The sequence below is a fragment of the Varanus komodoensis genome, unplaced genomic scaffold, assembly GCF_004798865.1.
Source record: "Varanus komodoensis strain SLA01 unplaced genomic scaffold, ASM479886v1 scaffold1, whole genome shotgun sequence".
NCBI classification, from domain to species: Eukaryota; Metazoa; Chordata; class Lepidosauria; order Squamata; family Varanidae; genus Varanus; species Varanus komodoensis.
This window is the reverse complement of record NW_025335268.1, coordinates 85258124-85279841: the sequence shown is the minus strand read 5'-3', so window position 1 is coordinate 85279841 and position 21718 is coordinate 85258124. Positions and strand designations below refer to the sequence as shown.

General features: G+C 40.5%; 1 protein-coding gene across 1 annotated transcript in view; it reads left to right on the top strand.

The window, feature by feature from the left end:
* GABRG3 (gamma-aminobutyric acid type A receptor subunit gamma3) overlaps window positions 1–21718 on the top strand; it is a 325098-nt gene that overhangs the window by 17474 nt on the left and 285906 nt on the right. Inside the window, exon 3 of the mRNA XM_044449822.1 lies at window positions 14300–14367. Within this exon, the coding sequence (XP_044305757.1) occupies window positions 14300–14367 (68 nt within the window). The remainder of the gene's footprint in view (window positions 1–14299; window positions 14368–21718) is intronic.

Below are 21718 nucleotides of genomic sequence, written 5' to 3'. Positions count from 1 at the left end.
CAGTTGCTTCATTCTTTCTGGCGCTACTAGTACTAGCCCTCTGCTCTTCCCCAGTAGCATAATGGACACCTTCCGACCTGAGGGGCTCATCTTCCGGCATCATATCTTTTTGCCTTTTGGTACTGTCCATGGGGTTTTCATGGGAAAGATACTGGAGTGGGTTGCCATTTCCTTCTCCAGTGGATCACGTTTTGTCAGAGCTCTCTGCTATGACCTGTCCGTCTTGGGTGGCCCTGCATGGTATAGCTCATAGCTTCATTGAGCTATGCAAGCCCCTTCGCCACGACAAGGCAGCGATCCATGAAGGAGTTGCTTTAGCCTTAGGAAAGTTTTATTGCTTGGCTTGGCTTATTGAACAGAAATGGGTGCCCCTTCTGCAGCGGTCACTGGTAGGGGGAAATATGGTGTTGGGGATTGACAGCCCAGTGAAGAATATCAGAATAGATGCATTGTTGCAGTTCTCTCTTCAGATCTCTCCCTCAGCTGGGCAACTCCCAGAAACAACTCCTGTCCCAAAGAGACAGCGGGACGGTGACCCTGTTGATCATCCTGGACCTTTCAGCAGCTTTTGATACTATCTGATACACACTGGCTGCCCCTTGTTGCTCAAACCCAGTTCAAAGGGCTTGTGCTTATATAAAAGGTAAAGGTTTCCCCATGACATTAAAGTCCAGTCATGTCCAGCTCTTGGGGGCAGTGCTCGTCTCCGTTTCTTAGCCGAGGGAATCAGCGTTTGTCCGCAGACAGTTTTCATGGTCATGTCGCCAGCATGACTAAACACCGTGCTAAACACTAAGCACGGATCGCTGTTACCTTCCCATCAAAGTGGTACCTTTTTATCTACTTGAATTTGCATGCTTTCGAACTGCAAGGTTGGCAGGAGCTGAGACAGAGTATGGGAGTTCACCCCGTCTATGGATTCAAACTGTTGACCTTTTGATCAACCAGCCCAGCAGCACAGCAGTTTAAACCACTGCGCCACCCGCAGTCCCGATGCTTATATACAAAGCCCTAAATGGCTTGGAACTGGGATATCTAAATGGATGCTTGTCTCCATGTATAGGGACCACCTAGATCTTCAGTGAAGGCCCTCCTTCATGATCCCTGCAAATGTCAGTGAGGGGAACTGGCAAGAAAAGGGGCCTTCTCTGTTATCACACCCCATCTTTGGATCTCTCTTCCTAAAGAGGTGTCACTGGCATCCTCTTTACTCTGTTTTCATGACCATGTAAAGACTTTTAGTACTTGCTTTCAGAACTCTAGTTTTCTTTGCTTTTAGCTGCCAGTTTTATTGTTGCTTGTATTATCCTCCTGATTCCCACCTTGTATTAGTTGATGTTTTGTTGTTTTATGTAGATGTTGTCATTATTTTATTGTCTAGAGTTTCATAACTGTTTATACTGTTTGTTATACTGCTAATTTATATTATTTTATGGAAGTTTATTTATGGATGTGAGCCGCCCTGAGGGCGGCATAGAAGTCTCCTAAATAAATAAATAAATAAATAAATAAATAAATAAATAAATAAATAAATAAATAACGTTGTTTCTGTTTTTTTGTGAGCTGCCCAGAGAGCCCCCAGGCTATGGGGCTGCATAGAAATACAATAAACAAAGTATTAGGCAAGTCCTGCTGGGTGAGATTAAAGACTTGTTGAATCCCTGGTGTTGCTCCTCTGGGAAGCCCATGAGCAGGACATAAGCTCATGTTCTTCTCTGGCTGACATTCAGAGAATTGCTGCCTCTGATCCTAGAGGTAAGATACTGCTCCCATAATGAGATGAAGCACTTCCAAACAATATGCTAAAGCAAAGGAAACAGCAGTAGATGGAGAAGGAGAAGATGAAAAGGAAACATTACGGGATATATTGAAGGAAACATTAGGGGATGTTTTGAAGGAAGAACCATGAATAGAAGTGACTGTGATAACCGAGTAAGTAGAAAAACAAAAAGCAGGACCTAACAGCAGTGGAGTGAGTGAAAATGGGGGAAATTCAAGGGAGCAACCAGGATTGGTGTATTTATTCTTTGAAATCTTTACAGTATACACTTTTTGAGATCTCATGTTGCTTTTAGAGAAACAATAATGGATCACTTCAGTTACCTGCTGAAAATAAGGTTACATTTTGCAAGCTCAAACTGTTGACTATACTATTGTTGCTACCGTAAGTATTTTCATACTTGCTCTGCCTTTTCATATGTTCATTCCTTTTTCCTCTGAACAAATAAGAAAACTGTGCAGAGATGTGGATGAGGGAACTGAAAGAGTAGAGAAATGGAGAGGACAGGCAAAAGTGAAAATGAACATGATTCCAACAACTCTAAGAAAATGGTGGGATATGGGGAAGGGAAATACTTGCCAGGCTAGGAAATTCAGGAGCAAAGGACAATATGGCTACTAAGATGGAAGAGGAAAACCTGTTTTGGAAATGACTTCCCTTCCTCAGGAACTATAAATCAAGTTCTTAATCTACTGGGAAGCCACCACTGTAAGTACATGTGGGTCCAGCTGGCAGAAAAGAAAATGGCACCCTCAGTGCCTATGTCACAGCAGTAATAACAGTGTCTCCTTATGACCCAGTAGCATTTGGAAGGCCACTTGGCTCAGCAGGGCTGGGCGGGAGGTGAACTGGAGTGGAAAGAGCTGCAAGCTGTCTCCACTGCAGTCTCCCTGAAGCCCACGAAGTGGGACCTCACAGAACGGGTGATACTGTTGCCATTGCTAACTTCCTCACCTGCTCACACTGGGTAGATTTTGCAGTTGACATAAGCTGGCCTCTGGTTATTGGACGTGGAAAGGAATCTTTGTCTTTGAATTGGTAAGCAAGGGGGAGCAGGGATTTTAATCTTCCCTGTTGCAAGATTAGTCCAAATTATTTACATGATCTTACAATAGACAGACTGCTTAGTATGATAGGCTGCTCAGGTAGAATTGTATTGTGTAAGTGGCAACAGGTGTGTGTGTGTGTTGGGGGGAGGGATTTTAGGCATTGGGTTGAATTAATCTGGGAAGGAGTGAAATCCCTAGAAGGATCTTGGTGCAATGTGCAAGCTTGTTACATGCAGGATGGAGGGAAAGGGGTTCATTTAATGCTAGTGCTGTGGAGGACCTCTGACCTAGTCATCCACCATCTAGAAGGAAAACCAGACAAGAGGTGGGCTGTTTGATGACAGGATCCGCACCCTCTGCATATGCTAATCCTATTCAAAATGAATGAAGCTGTAGCCAATTTAATAACTCGTTTAAGTGGTGTCTCTGCTTTGTTCTTTCATCCATCAAAGAGATACCACAGAACACAATTGAACTATAATTGCAAAACTGTATTAATGGTTTCAAACACTCCTAAAATCTGTGAAACATGACTAAAAGATGACAACAAATGATATGCTAAAAGGTATTCATAATTTAATATACATCTAAGACAGCCATTCAAATATTTGGGTTGCTTTGGGCTATATTCAATACATGTTTTAATTATTGCCTTTACCTACTGATAGTTTACAATGCAGATACTTGAAATAAAAAACCTTCATTTTCATTAAACTATGCATGCATCCAAGATGCATCTAATCTACAAGATTCTATTGGAGGATAAAACAAACCATTCCATTAGCACTGAACCTTTATGGCCTTATTAGCCATATTATTTCTGTGTATATCTGTCTTCTTATTCACCAGCTTATCTTTCTCCAAATGTGTGGCAAGGACTTTTTCCAAAGTTTATTCTATCTTCAAATACCTCCAAAGGCATGGAAGAGTCACCCTGACTTTATTGCACTAAATTGGTTGACAATCAAATGAAGTTAATATCAGATTTCTTGTTGTTGCATTTACCTCCTGAGCTTGTGAATTAGTGGCAAGGTTCTTAGCTTCAGCATGCCTGGGTTTGATAGGACATATGTAGAGTCCTGTATATAAGACTTCATCCCTACAATGAAAGGTTTCGGGGAGGGAGGGAGCCACATATTCTGAGATGCTTGAACAGGATTTATTAACAATTTTTGATGAGATGTTCTGTACAAGTGGCCAGGGAATGACTATCATACAGCAGACCTTGGATGAATAACCTCTAAAAGTAACCCCCCCACACAATTACATGGTGTATTTAGGAGAAGTATCCATGTAAAATTATTTCATGTTTTATTACCATTTTTTCCAGCAAAAGAACTGGATGGTGTTTAGTGTGCCAAATTCCTGGACATCAGATGTCATAAAATGGTGGAAGTGCCTTGATTATATTTCTATTGCTCCAAGAGGTTAATTTCAAGTTTTTCTTTTTCCACTTGGCTCAATTACTCACTTACTTGTAAGTAAATGTAGAATTTGAGATGTCTAGAAAATTTATGTTCCTATTATCTGAGCTATCATGGTGCAGAGAGCTTAGGGGCTTTTTAATATTCAGTAGTATACAACATCATCATCAACAATAACAATCGAAAGACAAGTATAGACTGCACACATCAGAGTAAAGAAGACTGACGGATAAAAACACTTATTTGGCATATATTTCACCGCAAACATGTAAAATGCACTCTGCCACTTGGGCAATTTGTAAGATAAAGAATTGTTCCTGTTTTCATTCCTTTATATATAGGAGGCAGATATATTACTGGATCAGCAATGAGATAGACAATATCCTTAAGCTGTGGGAGAGCTGGCCAAAAGTTTAGCCACCTGAAAGAATACATAGAAACAGAGTGAGTCAGAAGGGGCCTCCGGGCCATCTAGTCTGATACAAGAACTATAAGGAAGGGATAAGGGCCAAGGGATGAAGGGAAATTGTTGTGAAGCGTCCTATTGGATGGCGTTGCTAACAGTCTTTAGAATAGTATTTTCAAATATTGGTATTTAATCAATGGCTCTTTGGGCATATGTAGTGAATATAGTCTGAATACTCTGCTTCATTAATAAAGTACCTAGCAGAATGCATAGTATGTTTCATCACTGACAGCACTGCATGTGTGGTATACACAACCAGATATACATACGCGAGATGAAATATGTTGGCCAGACCCAAAGAGCACTCAGGAATGCATGAGTAAACACTTCTGCAGTATACGCAGCAAACAACCTGGTGCCCCCTTAGTAACCATTTTTCCAGCCTGTTGAAGAATTAACTTTCTCAGGGATTAAAACATGACATTAACCAAGGCCAAACTTCTTGGAACACAGATGTTCTGGATTTGGCAGCTAGTCAGGTCTGCATGAGAACCTAGAATACTTTTTGTTACTGTAAATTTGAAAAAAAAATCCTCAGTAGTTTCCTTATGAGTAAAGCAGGCAAATGCAGCAAGGTGAACTCTTTTGTGTAACAAAACAGGATTCCTTTTATTTCATTGCATCCAATTTAGAACACTGAAATCAGGCTGAGTCCTCCAAGTCCTTCCTGAAATGCAGTGAGCATAGTATTTTTTTTCTGGGCAACTGAAAATATTTCCTCTTCTGTTTTGGAGCATGTAAGTGTATTCCCCTCTTGCTGCTCCATCCCCAGATATGTTCAGAATCTTGTTGTAATCTGAGATAAAATTCAAAACCAACAAGAATGGGGTTTGAGGAAGCAATTTATCAGCCATCTTTCCTTCATCCCCCTGTAGGCTTTCAATTAATAGAAGAGATATATTAAAGTCACAGGCATCTTTTATGTAATCTATAAAATGCTGTGGAAAAGGATTTAAATTGGGAAGTGTAATATTGTAAAACAAGAAGGCTGCTAGAGATCTATGCGGGTATAAATGGAGAAAGAATTTATCCCTGTGATTTACTGCAACAGGATTTACACTTAGTAGAAATTGTCAGGGATATTTTGCCAGCTTTTCCAATAACCAGGGTAACCTTCATTCATGTTTTCATTATTCTCATCAATGGTCTTCTTAATTAACACCAGACTGTGACAAACTAGACAACAATTCTAAATATTAGTCATTTGCTGGTACCAGATGTCAGGCTGGCAATGTTAAAATTTCAACACGTTTTCTTTTTTCTTGCCTTTTTTATTTTATGGAAAATAACCATCCTGTCTTGAGAACCATTTCAAAGAAGTTGATTCAAGAAGGTTGAAACATCAGTTGACAACCTTTAATCACTCTTCTACTTATGATATACATATAATTCTATGGTTGCTGACAGTACTTTCAAACTATTTTTGTCTGATCCCCTTGACAAAGCAGCACCTGAGAGCTCAGGATGACTGGCAGATCTGAGGGGATAGTGGGAATATCTTCTGCCCTATCCAGGTGGGGAATGACCTTTGTTACCTGACAGTGGTTTCCACATGTAGCTAAATAAAACCTCTGCAAAATGTGTGTGAGAGCACCCAGTTGTAATCACCCATGGATCTGTTTTCCTTTCTTTATTTGCATCACTAAATTTAGCATATGTGTGGAAATCGTTCCATCTTTTTACACGATATTCCATGTTCTGCATGAGGCCAGGTGTCCTTTTTTTACAGGGGACAGTCTCTAACAGAAGGATTACCAGAGGACCACCTTATGTTTGAAGGTCTGACCCATCCAATGTCAATTTAAAGATAAAGGACTTTAGGAACTATTGCCAACAGCAGACTAAAATACTTTCCCATATGTCTCGTTTGCTTAAGCATGAAAATGGGCAGGGGAAAGAGAGGCAAAATGGTTCCCTCATGCACACAACAACATGAGGCTTGTCTCAGCCAGGGTGGGCAACATTTGCTTGGGAGGCATTCACATCACTCCCTGTGAACGCTGGCTCCCCACTTCTCCGTACACACTGGATCCTTCTCTGGTTATTTCTCAGCACTGAAGAGGCGCTTGGGGCCTACTGTCTCTTTGCCGACTCTGCAGTATAAAGAGATGGGTTACTTATTATGGTTCACAGGTTAATATGGTTCAGTTGCTGTTCATTATGTTATTCTGTTATGTTACATTCGGTAACCACCTTGAGGTATCTTTACGGGAGGAATATTGCCTGAGGCCCCCACTCAGGAGTATGAGACCCAGTGCTGAGAGTAGGGTGACAGTGCAGAGAGTAGGGTGGCCTTTGAGGTTAACTCACTTGATGTGAGGCATAACATGGGAAGATGTCCCAACGCCTGAAGGGTGGCAATCTGGCAGATGTTGCTCAACCAAGTTGGGATATTCTGCTCAATACACTGACAGGCTAATTGCCTGTATAGATTAGGGCCCTGCACATAGGCCTTTCATAGACCTTCTTAAGCAAGCAGGGCCATATTTGTACCATATATATACACCTATATATCAGACATACCTATGTCTCATTTAATTCACCCTCCTCCTCTTTTCAGTTGCAACAAAACAGCATCTCCTGCACTACTAGAGAGATGCAGTAATTTCTATTTAAATGATCAGTATTTCAAAATATGTATCTATGTATATTAATTAGCACATGCAAATGCTTTGCCAATCGCCATCCTCCTTTGTTCCCTCTTTCTTGCTTTCTCACAGCCTCTCCTGGAGATGCATAATTGGCCACCTGAGTTCTTCAGACATAGTGAGCGACATGCTCTCCCCTTTCATTATGTCCTCCCCGTGGCCTTCCCTTGGGCATACGGTTGGCAATGTGGAACACAGAATGCTAGATGAAACAGGCCTTTGCTCTGATCCCACAAGCCTCTCCCTTTGTTCTTCTTTTTCAGTGGTGATCAGGCACTTATCCAAAACTGAACTCTCACTCTGGCAACCTGAAGCTTGGCCTGCAAACAGCAGTTTTAAAATGACATCTGTAAGGTCTGGAAAAATCATGTTTTTCTACTGAAGAACAAAACGAAATATCCAATCTGAAACAAACCTTCATCCAAAGGTGTCTACATGACTATACATCAAAGCAGCCTGTCGAGTCACCTTTGCCAAGCTGGAAAGGTGTGGACTTGCTGCTAGATGGGTGACCATGTATGGAAGCAGAGTGGGGAGTTGGACTTGATGGCCTTATAGGCCTCTTTCAATCTACTGCTATTCTGTTCTACACTATTCTGTTCTCAGATGGGGTGCAAGCCCTCTAGTGATTAACTAGTGGGGAAAAACCTACAGTCTTATTCAAGAGAACTTGTCCAACTATTATCTCCTGTAGCAGATAGACAACATTTTTTGCCCATCAGAAACAAACAACAAAATGTATTGATATATATTGTTTACTGACGATCTACCTTTAGTTGTAGGGCAGCAGGACTGCTTACATCTCACTCGTTCTATGCTTTCTGAAAAATGCTTTAATAATTCCAGTACAATCCTAAGCATGCTTATTCAAAAGCAAGCCCCATTACATTCAATGGACTTTATTGCCAAATTAATGGGTTTATAATTACATTCTTAAGGAACCAGATTTGCCATTGGTGTCATGAGGCTCATCTAAGAGATTCATGGATCCAGAAGACAACTTTCAAAATTCATTTGTTCTGAAGTAGAAGTGCAGACTCCTTTATCGGCTTCTCTTTGTTTTTGGTTCTGCTGAGAATGCATCATCAGCATTATCATTATTTTGGTAATGAAAGTCTATTATTAGAATGCATTTACCTAGAGACCATATCTGTTTTCTGTTGGTGATTATTTTTCCTTATCACAAACAAAGCTGTGACTAAAAGGAAAATGGGGCTATGTCTCCCCATAGATGTTAGAAAGCAACTTTGTTCTCAAGCTGAATTCCTTTCACTCCAGCCTCAGTTTTCTTGCAGTTTTCTCCTTCATTTCTTCCAAATCCTGCTGCATGTTTCCTTCTGAATAGTCAACAAAGAAAATACATGATGCTAGTTTCCAAGACTCAACTCGGCACAGCCAAGCTAAGCCATTTTGCTGCCTGAAGTGAAGGATAAGCTGTTGACCCTTCCTGTTCTTTGTGCTAAGCTGTTGGCAGAGTCTTAGCGCAACACAGGAGATGGGGCAGCATTCTCCACAACATCTGAAGGCAGCAGACTAGCCTAGTGGGCAAAGGTACAGTACAGGTTGCATGGGACACAGAACTCTGTCCTCTAGTAACTCATGACCGCTCCTCCCATCTGGCGATTCTGGTGGTCCCCTGCCTAACCTTGTGATCCCATCTAGGGCATTGTCCCTTATTTATGTGCCACATTTATATCCTGGCTTTTCCCCAATGAGGTTAAGGTAGCCTGCATGGTGTGTCTTCTCTCTCTTTCTCCTCACAATGATCCTGGGAGATTGGTTAGGTTGAGAGCCAGTGAATTTCCCATTACCCGAAGAGCATCAGGTCTGAGTGGGGCCTAGAAGCTGTCTCTCCCCATCCCTAGTCCAGCATTCCCATTACTATGCCATATGGCTTTCTTTTCCTTTCAACACTTGAGAAAATGTTTTGCTTCATTAAATTGTGAATCCTGCAAGAAATGTTGAACTCTTGCAATGTGACATGTATGAAAGGGTTCACATTGTCCCTTTTCAGGAAGAATGGTTCAAAGATTTACAGGACAGTAATTGTGCTGCCCTGTGCTTTCTTGGTCTATATAACGTGTCTTAAAATTACACCTATTATGGCTTTCTAGAGTTTCCTCAAGTGTTTCATTTTGCCACTCCTCCTGTTAAGAGGTGAAGCAGGAAGATTGCCATTTTGTTTTCAGTTGCGTTACAATCAGGGTTACATTAATCAGCTGTATTTGTTCGGCTGAGTTCAGTTTCTTTTCTTGATTGCTGAAGCTAGGGCTCCAATTCATCTGAGGCTATTCTTTAGGTTTAATTTGAATTTCTAATTTTAATTAACTCTCTCAAAGTGTCACAGAGCAACTGTTCTTTAACTCTGTGGACATTCTGGGTACTGGGTTAGTATTGTTATTTTTTAAACCCTTCAGTTAAGTTTTGACTCATTATTTTTGCATAACTTGCTCAAAGTATCAAGTTTTAGAAATGCAAGGACTCAAATCCATCACTATCTTTTCTAAAGATTTAGATGGCGTTGGAATGTCTGATTTCAATTAACAGGCCAAATAGTTATACTTTGCACACACATTCACCAATCTCCAAAAGTAGTTGCATTGAGAAGGGGTGGTTCGTATTCTTGACTCGCCGGCAATATCAAGCTTAAGAAATCCATGGATACTAGAGCTACATATGGCCATGGAGAACCATCATGTGCAAAAGGCTATGAAGGGAGCCTAAGCCCACAGTTAGCATCTGTCTGCATCCTTCCTGCCTCCTAGGCACTCTCAGTTATCCTCCTTTATGTTCACAACAACCCTGAGTGGTAGGTTAAGTTATGAGGCAGCAACCAGGTCAAGGCCATCCACTGATATCCATAAATAAGCAAGTGTCTGAACCTAGTTCATCCCTGTTCAAGCCCGACATCTGTAGTCCAGCTTAGAATGATTTCTTTCAACTGCTGAAATCAATGTGAATCATGTAAATATAACCCATGGGTTTTACAAACAGAAATACTTTTCTTGTTTCCATTTCATCTCCCTGCTCAATCAATAGCAGTGTAAACTAAGCAAAATCCTGCATAATGTTTATGGGGATGTGTAACTTGTGGCATGGGTCTGGATGAGGGAGAAAGAATCACCATTCTGGGTCAGACCCAAAGTTTTGAACAGATGCCTAGCCAAGGAGGATCACAGACTGGGCGTGTCAGAAAACCACCTGCTGCTGCTGCTGGTCCCCAGTACCTGGTTTTCAGTACAATATTTCCATTCTGAACATCAAATCCTTCCGAATGAATAAACATCAGTTTATCTAATCAAGGTCCAGGCAAACAGTGGCCTCTAAGGCAAATACAACTTGCCACTCATGTATTGTGACTAAGTTGTATGGACCAAGCAAAGGTACTTGAATGGATCCATGTATTTCTTGTATCATCATCATCGTCATCATCAGTAGCAGCAGCAGCAGCAGCAGCAATTGATTGATGAGCTTTATTTGGCAGCATTCATGGATGTGAGCATGACAGGATTAACCCATTTTATTCTTGCAGTGAATATTGTATATTAAAGAGCCTTTGGACTGGTGGATGGGGTAGAAATATAATACATAAATAAATCATTAAGTCATTTGGTTGCATGTTGATTTTAAACACTTTGGATCCATTGTACAGCCTTTTCTTTTTTTAAAAAATGTGGATATAAATTAGTTGTAAGTTATAATTCTAGACATAATTTATACAAATCTGAATAGGATGATACCTATTGTATGTCACCTACATTCTATTTAGTTATCTTTGATGTATAAGCTCATTGACAATATTTGTTTATTGAGAGAACATTCCTATGCATGTTTAGAGAGAGAGAGATTGCATGAAAGCCCTGCAATTCCCAGCATGCTGGTTGGAGAATCCCAAGAGCTGAAGACCTTAATTGCACCTTAAGCTATATTCTAAGATATAAAATAAGAAATATAAGAACAATAAAGGAGTATTTGCAAGCAACCCTGAGTAAACAAATGCCTCTTCAAAGGGGTCTGCCAGCCTCTGGAGTCACACTTGGGAGGGTCTTCCAGAGTGTTAGAATCATTATCAAGAAGACGCATTTAGGAGTTGTTATCTAATGATGCACCGTTGGTCAGTGTACCATCTTTAGAAGTCTCTTTAGAAGGTCTCAGGGATGAATTAGTTATATATAGCAGAAGACAGCTAGGCATCGTTGTCCTAGCCGTGGTCAGGACTTTGAATGTCACCTACAAAACTTTGAACATGAGCCAGTGGCTAATTGGCAGTCAAAGCTTATAGTGTAATTCAGGTGTACTAAACATTTAGCTTGGTGCCCCACTGAGCATCCTAACAGCTGCATTCTGCACTAGCTGAAGCTTCCAAATGAGGTACAAGAACATTCCCAAATAACAGAGTGAGATTAATTTTGAGTTTACCACTGCATGGATCACCATGCCTAGGCTGTCTCTGCCCAGCAACAGGTATGGCTGATGCACCTTTTTCTTTTTTTAAAGAACTCAGAGTGGCTTACATCATTCCTCTCCTGCTGCTCTCAGTTTTATACCCACAACAAGAATGCTGTGAAGTAGGCTGGGCTGACAGTCTGTAACTGGCCCAAAGCCGCCCCATTGCCTCCATGCCTGAGCAAGCACTAGAACCCAGATTGCCTGAGTTCCAGTCCCACACTCTTAACCACTACACCAAACTGGCTGTCCAATGATAAGGATGGATCCAGAAGTACCACCAAACTTCATTCCTACGTCTTTGATGAAGTGGCATGCCGTCCATCACCAGCCAGCATCCCGGTTCCTAGCCCACTCACAGGGTCTCTGTTCAGGATTCAGTTTCAGTTTATTAGCCCTCATCTAACCATAACTGCGTCCAGACAACTGATCAAAACTTGTGTGACCTCTCCTGTTTCCAATATCACAGAGAAATAGATTTGTAGACACATTTTATTATTTATCCATAAAGTATTTATTCATGATGTTTATAGTCTGCCTTTTGACCAAGTTGGCTCCAAATTGGCTTACACTGTCTGGGCTGCAGTCCAATACTCATTTAACTGATAGTAACCTTGCATGAACTCAATAGGAATTACTTATGTATAGAGATTTGTAGGATCACACAGTCAGCTAAAACACACAACATCGGAGCTTGTGTGGTGTGGTGGCTAGAGTGATGGACAGTGGACATGGAAAATCCAGATTCTAGTCCCCACTTGGCCATGAAACTGTCTTGGTGACTTTGGACCTGTCACAAATTCTCAGCCCAAGCTACTGTTCAGGGTTGTTGTGAGGATAAAACGGAGCTATGAAAGCCACCTTGAGTTCCTCACACACGGAAAAAAGGCAGTACAGAAATGCAATATCAACAACAGCAGCAACTTTTTACGTATAGGTGGAGCGGGGATCTTGAGCCAAACTGGTTCAGATCAGACTGGTTTCGCTTGCACCAGTGCAGTTTCAACTGCAATTCTGGCACTGAAATGAGAAGACATTTTCGGAAGGTGGAGATCAAATGGTGAAGGAGGCATGCTGGTCCTGTCTTTTCTTTTACACTTTAAAAAGCACTTTCTCTCTGCACAGCAAGTTTCTAGGGGCAACTGCCTGCTGCCAGTCTTCTCAAAGAATAATGCAGACAGTAATGCTGGGTTCACGTTTAGTTTTCATGTCTCGTGTCAAGACACAACTCTGTTTCTTCTGGGAGGAGAATGCTGCCAGGCAGCTGGCTGCTCCCACAAGTTCACCCTCTCTTGCTGTATGGAGAGAGTGTGAGCAATTTTTAAACTGTTAATACTGAGAATAGCCCTCCATAATGGTTCATGGTAATTCCCCACTGAAAAAAGCCAGTGCCGACTCCTATTTATTTGTCTTTGAATGGGATGAATCCCATTCTGCTCTAATGTGCAAATGTTCATCATAGCATCACCATCCCATGTGGGCAGTGTCATCATACAGTTTAATCACTAGGTGGATCTGGACTAAGGTACCTCTGCAGGGTTCCAGGAGTTTTCAGTTAATATTCTTTCCAAATTGGAAAGGGACAATAAAGTTCTTGTCTAGCTTCTGGCTTGTTGTGTCTCCACAGCCTTCTATAAGAACATTGCTTCTGGTCCCTGGCAGTTGGCCATAGTGCCAGGGCCTTTTTTCCACAGGGAGAGAACAGAAGGTGTTGTAGATGTACTCAAGAGCTGGCAGATGGAAAACGCACCAACCCACAGAAACAGAAGTTTTGGCCTACCACTCCCATCAGTCCTAGCCAGCATAACCCATGGTGAGGATTGATGGAAGTTGTTGGCTAGAACATCTGGAGAGATACTAGTCGCCCACCCAGATCCACAGGGTCTTCAGGTCCCTGGCAGCTGATGACACTCTTCAGGTGCCAGGTTCTTTCCTCCAGAGGGAGATGCAGTTGGAAAAAAGGGCGAGTCTGTAAAAGTCTGCCAGTGGTAATGACACTGTGCAAGCATAACCCAACCTGTGTGCAGCGTAACTAGCAGCAGAACTAGGCAGCAACACTGAAAACATTTTGATTTGCCACCGAAATCCAGCAGTGCCAAAAAAGAGCCTATTTTTTTGTCATCACACTACTGAATTCGGCAACAGTCTTCCTTCATTGCACCGATATCACTAGTTGCACTGCACGAGCATTAGCTTACACTAGTGTGTAAGGGATAGTGGTGGGAGACCACTGTATACTACTGAAAGATGAAATACAAAATTTCGAGCGCACAGCATTAACTAGTCCCAATGCTGTTGGTTAAAAGGATTTCTGTGAAAGAGAGGTGGGGTGGGGGAAAGAAAGAGAATACTTCTATGCTGTGATCTTTGAAAACAAGTGTAAGAATAGAACTCTCAAATTGCAGAAAAATATTGTAATTAGATGCCCTGTGTTGTCTTTAGGACAATATTAAATGCCGCCTTTCTCTTTTGATTTGTTTTCACAGTGAAACCAACTGTCATTGATGTTGACATTTATGTTAATAGCATTGGCCCCGTGTCTTCAATAAATATGGTAAGTGTCTTATAGTCAATTACTGTATTAGTATCACAGCTCTTAATATCAATATCTGAATTCCTTAGCTATTCCTAAATATAAATTAATTTTATATGTTATTGTGGTTGCCTGATACAGTTCTGTTTTCTTTGTCCCTTCCTTCCTTTCTTCTTTCTTCCCTTTCTTCCTTCTTTCTGTATCCCTTTCTTGCATGCTGTTTATGCCCTTGTAATTTAAGAATATTTAATGTATCTTTGGAAATGCAGCAGTGAAACAATTTTGTGGCTAACAAAAATGTGCTTGGCATGTGATGACACCTTAGAAAAATATGGTCATGCAATCTAAGAGCACTGTCCCATGTATGTTTACTTAGAAGCAGAGCTTTTTTTGTAAAAAAAAAAAAAAGGGGGGGGCCGCCAGCAGTAAGCACACACACCAGTCCCAAGCCGAGCAGCCAGCAGCTTTCTCTCACTATCAGATAGCAGATGGCAGACACAATAGCAGCCTGCAGGCACTATGTTAATGATGTTTGCTGCTGATCAGCTACGCCATTCAAAATCACTTCGTAAAATCCATTGGAAAAAAGGTGCCGGAACGCTGTTCCAGTGCGTTCTATGACAAAAAAAGCCCTGCTTAGAAGTAAGCCCTACTATGTTCACTGGGACTAACTCTTGGGTAATTGTGTATAGGATTGCAGTCTTAATTATAAAATGTTAAAATGATTCAGTTAAAGTTTGGCCATTGAAAAGTTGATTTGGTATCTCTTAGAAGTCTTGCTGTGGTTAATTAACACCAGCTGCTGTCTGATGACCCTGGACGATATTTGGGTTGGAGGATTTAGGACACAAACCTTCCTAAGCAGAATGCTATTTTGTGTGCTTGGTCATATTGACATCAGTCTGATGACTTTGTTATTGTGCTTGTGTTATGGTTTTTCCTCAAAGGCTTTTCAAGGTTGGGTCCATCTTGGTCTTTTGGAGCTTGGTCATGGCTCTTTGACTTTAGAGGGTTAGACTTTAGACGCGACTCACTTAACATGCTAAGAGCATCCAGCTAAATTGCTATTTATTTATGTATTTATTTACCATTACGGTTCGACTCTGGACGACTTACAATACAAAACACCAAAAGCAGTCAAAAGCTTTGAGGACTGCTTGGCTTGTATAGTGGGCCAGACTGTGGTGAGCAAGCTGAAGCTAAAGCCCAATCAGATGGGGTTATTGTTAGACAACAGAATGTTGTTAGACAACATTCCCCTGATTTGGGGAATGGGATGCAATCTGTTCTGGAAGGGGGGGCACTCCCCATTAAGGCACAAGTCAGTAGGTTGGAAGAGCGCCTTGATCTTGTGCTGTCCCTCCGTCTTCAGGCGCAAGCCGTGGAAGCTATGCACACAAACTATTACATGTGGCACGCCGGTTGTGGCACTTTCTGAGTTAGTTTATTTATTTATTATTTATTTAGAAAATTTCTAGGCCGGCCATTTGCCGAAGCCTTGGGGCGGCTTACAAATAAATAAATTAAAATACATAAATAACAATATAAAATACACGTAACTGTATAAAATAAGTCGGCACAGTTATCCAAGCCTCAGTTACATCATGTTTGGACTGTTGCACAGCACTTTAAGTGAGTGAAGTTTTTTTATTTATTTTATTTATAAATGTATTATAAATTTATTTATTTATTTTTACTTTGTTTTGGAGAGCCTCTAGAAGTTACCGTTAGTGCAAAAAGCAGAAGCTAGACTGATGACTGGCGCATGGCTTCAGGACATCCATATTACACCTGGCTTGAAGTTCAGTTGCTTTTCAGGGACAATGGGATGTGTTGGTTTTAACTTTTAAAGCGGCATTGAAGCCGCCTATTGAAGGAACCCTCCACCATAGTATGAACCTCACCATTACTGGCAGGGGACCATGCGGAAGAGGCCTTTCTCTTGTGCCTTTCCCAAATGTGGAATGTGCTATTTCTGAAACTCCAGTTGTCTTGGCTTTTAGAAAAGGTGTGAAGATACATCTTTCTAATTAGACTTTCAAATTATGTAGTTGTTTTTAGTATAACTGTATTATAACTGTTTTTAACATTTTTATTTTTATTGTATCAAGATATTCTTGTTTTAAATTTCTGCACACTACCTTGATGGCTTTTCAGCAAATGGCAATATTGAAACAGTATTATTATCAATAGCAACCTTAGCTTTTTTTTTTTTTTAATTTCTGCCATAACTGGGTCAGACTTGCAATTCTTTTTTAAATGCTTTTTAATTGTTTTCATATTTATTCTACTGTAGATTACTTTAAATTGCATTACTTTGTGCATCTTCACAGATAAATTCTTCAATAGAATAAAGTTGTTCATACCTATATAGGACTAAGTTCCATTGATTTCAGTGGGCTTACTTACAGGAAAATTTGTTTAGCATTACAGAGAAAGTTGATAATCAGGCAGATTAAAAATATAGCAAATTAATAAATTAATAAAATATTAATGTTTAAATGCATATCTCTTAGATGTTGCTTAAATTATGGGCTGTTTTAATGTTTTAAATCTGTTTCTTATTGTATTTTAATTTTATTGTTAGCTGCCATTGGAAAGACAGTATGTGCACTAAATAAATGTAAAAGTATTTCTTTCTACATCAGTGATATTAGTGGTGCAAATGAATGAACATCTCTCTGAATTATTTGAGGATGTATATGTACGGTTATTAACTCACCTATTTCATTGTTTGGAGTGTCCAGACAAAGGTTCCTTCCTAGAAAGATATGAGTGGACTGCTGCAACAAATGTTATTTGTGCATCTGAGCCTTAGAGAACCTTCAAAGCTCTTTCCTTCCAGGCAGGATTTTGGGATTGTTTGAGAATTTCATTTCACTTGTTGCTTATTTGCATAAGCACCAGTGCAAATTTGCACAAATCTCCTCCCGCAAATGTGAAAAACACACAGAATCTGCACAGCTCAGGAAAAGTCAACCTGGTGAGAACCTGCAGGTTGGGCTTGTGGAAATTTGCACTTGTTTGAATGTGTTGCAGGTTTCTCTAGCACTGGACCTCTCTGGATGTACTTCACAGCTGTACACCCAAAGGTTTTCTTTGCTAGTGCAAGCACAATCAAGAGAAAAATACTGAAGGACTTTGCTTCAATGTCTCTCCCGAAAACACTGGGATTAGAGAGACCTGGCACTGTGAGGAAGGTTTTGCTCTCAGTCATAAAGCTCCCTCTGCCCTCCTTCTCCCGCACTGGAATTTTCCTTTTATGGAAAACTTGTTGGGAGGTTCAGCAGTGTGCAAAACTGGTCTTAAAATAAAACGAAAAACCATCCTCTGATGCTCTAAAGCCAGGCTAAACGCTTTGGAGCAGCCCATTGTGCTTCAGACTGCTTTACTCTGACTTGCCTTATTTTGGAAGTAGTCCAAATCTCTTTGTGATTTCACTTCACAATTCAGGTATGTTCAAATTAGACACGCACACAGTGTATGACTGTTACTATTCTGTTTCCTTATTACACTAGTAGAATGAGGTCATGATGCATTTAATTAATTTAGGCTTAACTTACTGTTGTTCCTGCCTGCCTGTCTAGAGCGAGGGAGGGAGGGAGAATGTGCTGTATGGCCGAAACAGAGAAACTCTAATTGAAAGTCACAGTAATTCTCATTATACAGAGGTTTGCTTCGAACCATTTACCGGGATTATTGACCTTGCTTATTTGATTATGATCCTTGCTGTATTATAGTCAATGTGGTACAAGGGGACAGCGTTAAGGATGAAAACCCACCCATCTATAGAAGCTTGTTGGCTGCATCAGTTTCTCTTAGCGCAACCTGATGTACCAGATGAAATTGGATGAACAACAGCTCCTTGCCCCCACCCCAAAAGCTGCTTGTGGAAGGGAAGAGTAAAACTGAAAAGGGATGATAAAGGTACCTATGGCTGTAATCACTTAGGCAAAATCTGGGGAACAATACATTTGCTTTTAGGATCTATTTAGTTTGGGTCTGTTTTATTGTTTGGTTATTCCAATTGTGGATGGTTCTGTAGGGTCAATTACCAGGATATGCATGTAAGAAAGAAAGATAATTCTTGGGATTTAAAGATTCTGCTATGCCCATCACATTACAGGAACCCTTGAAGCTAGGATATTAATGTTGCCTATTGTGGTGTCCGATTTGACCATCAATAGCTCTGAAACAGGTTCCAACAATGTCAGAATAAAATTGTACCGGACATACCCCATGTGAACAATAAGTTGTAAACAGGCATGAGTCCTTGCTAGGCTGAGTGCACCCTCATTTCTCAGCCATCCCACAGAAACTGGGCAGCCAAGGGCTTCTTCATGGATTCATTTCCCATGTATCTCCCTGCTCCAATCCATGGGTGCTGGATTCTGCTTTGTTTCTTAAAAACAGGATAAGAGCTTAATGCACACATAAAGTAATAGGGGTTGAAAGAATCCATGCTTTATTCACCTTGCACAGGCTATCCTGCTGATTTTTAGTCATGAGAGAAAAACTAATTGCTACTTGCCAGCTCTAAGGCTGAAGCAGATGGCTCCTTTGCTTGCATATTTTGCTTTACCTGAATCAAACTGAATTCAATATTTTACTTAGATTAAATGTGTTGCTGTTGAGTGCTCCAGGACCTTTTGCTTTGGTTTTTGTTTTGCAATAGTAGATTTTATTTTTTTCATGATCTATAACAGCATCACAGCCTGCATTTTCCAGCCAAGATTTCTTTTTCATTGAAAATTCTTTAAAAGTCTTGAATTGTTGGTATCTTTGACATTTCAGGGATGAGGCCATTTGCCCTGCAGTTCTGAATGATTCCAAGTTTCCCTGTTGTGGTATACAACAATGCAGAGATGTACAAAAATTTCAGTTCAGTTCACTTAAAATTACCCCTTTTGTATCCTTGAATCTGACCAAGAGTGCATGTTCTCTGAAACAGTCAAAAAATCCTAAACCTGTTTTTGTGCTTGCAAATCTCACACTTTAAAATGCAATGCACACAAGAAGAAATGTATAACTTAAAAAAAGAATATACTTAAATGCACAACTTTAAAAAGCCATAATTTAAAATGTCCATTTAATATTCTTTTCATGCATTCATCACTGGGTGAAAGAACACTTAAAATGCACACCTGTCCACCCCAACGTGTTCCCCTGCCCATTAAATCCACTGGGCAATCCTGCATTTGAGTCAAAAGAAGACACGAGCGAAATTGTATCCAGCTTATCGGGCAAAAGAAAATCACAAACCTGGCCTGTGAAAGAGACACATAGGACTCTTTGGCTTGGCATATGCACTGCAGCTTCCTGGAAATAAAGGCTGCAAACATATCAATGTTATGCCAATTTAGATGGGATTTACTCGATTTACCAGAGAACTTTAAAGACCCTCTGCACCCAAGCCAGGAAAGATAACAGTGTGTGTTTTCCTTTCCATCCCATCCCTTGTTGTTTTCACTCATCAACTAGTCTCAGTCTCTTGACTCTGGTTCTCTCTCTCTCTCTCTCTCTCTCTCTCTCTCTCTCTCTCTCTCTCTCTCTCTCTCTCACACACACACACACACACACACACACACACACACACAGACACACAGGGAAGTCTGTATTTCCACATTCTGTTTTTCTTCATCTTGCTTACATGCAAATATACCCCATTCTGTCCTTACAGAACACTTTCTGTCATACTAATGCTAAACTGACACCTGACTAGCCCTTCCCACCTGTCCTGGTCTCCTGCTCAATATCAACCACAGAGCCTTTTTCACAATCACACACAGACATTAAACCTTTAATCGAACTGGGGTGAGCAGTGGACAGCATGAGACTGGAATGAAAGGTTCTGTTTGATTAAGGCCTTCATAACTGAAACTGGGTCCCGTGATAAGCACTGGAGTGCTAAACTGGGAACATACTGGTAAACCACTATGGAGCACAATGGATGATGCCACCCCTCCCAAAACCATGATAAGAATGGAGGGAAGTGAGTGCCTGCATCTGCTTAGCCTCAAGTGCATCTGCTCATTTTTACTGTTCCAGGATGGTAACATGGTGACTCATTCACATCAGAGGTATGCATGCTAAAATAACCGAGCCCCCACATCCTACCATGTGATTTTGGCCTATCTGTATAGGTGCTCATGTGTATATAGGGCACATTTGAACCCAGTACAAATGTGTGGAGACATCAGAAGGGGTGGGTGGCCTTTGTGGCTGACATGCACTCCTGACCATGTATTGGACTGGATTGTGGAACAAATGGTCAGATCTGGCCCAAAATGAAACTGGACATTGAACATTAACCATTATATTTCTGTACAGACTTCCGCATTACTCATCTATTGGGGGCAGGTGCTGGCTCACTCATTCGTACAGGTTGATTAAGTGCTATCCATGCAAGTTTTTTCTTGTGCTCTTTTATTACTTTTCTCTTTTGTACCCATTATCTTCCTCCCATATATATATTTATTAATGCTATATTTCTACGTAATTCCGTTGTTTGCTGTTCAGAGGTGCCAATCCTTTTGCCAGTCCTGTACACATAACAGTGTTCTGACTGAATTCTTTCAACTTTGGTTTACATGTCCCCGCATGCTCATTTTTCTTACGCATTCAACTCACTAGTTAATTCTTAAAACAGATGTCTGAAAAATCAGCGCTTTCCAGTTAAATATTATTCTACTCTCATATTGAAATCTGCATTTTATTTCTCTCTCTCTCTCTTCTTTTCTCCTTTGATTTATTTACATAACCCAAAAATATATTGCAGAAGCATCTGCAGCTGTAGAAACATCAGCAGACTAATGTTCTTTTTTCCTGAAATTGCTACTCTATTTTCCAATTATTGTTTGGACTGTATATAAATCACTATTTATATATACAGCCTTTCCTTAACCATGCTGAAAATGGCATCTTACTTCCAGAACTGAGTGCAAATTGGAGGCCATCATTTACTATAACTAGCCATGAATAACATGTGAACCATCAAAATGAAGATAGGCATCCATTTAGGGTAGCCAGATATCTTTACAATCCTCTATTTTAGAGAGGTAGCTGAGGACAGTCCTCCATCTTGAAAATGTCCTTTATTTGATCAGCTGGCAAGTCCAACTCCGGTTTAACAGCAAAGAACCACAAGGAAGTCAAGTTGGTGCCTTGAAGTTGCAGTTGGATGGCAGAATAAGTAGGCTGCACCCAGGTAACCTGGTCAGCCTTGTCCACCACAGTGAGATTATTATATTTCTCATTAAATGATCATCATTATTTCATTTCTTTTATTTCATTTCTATACCACTCAATACTCAAAACTCTCTGTTCACAACAATTTATAAAACAAAAAACTTAATATGACTTTAAGAGACAA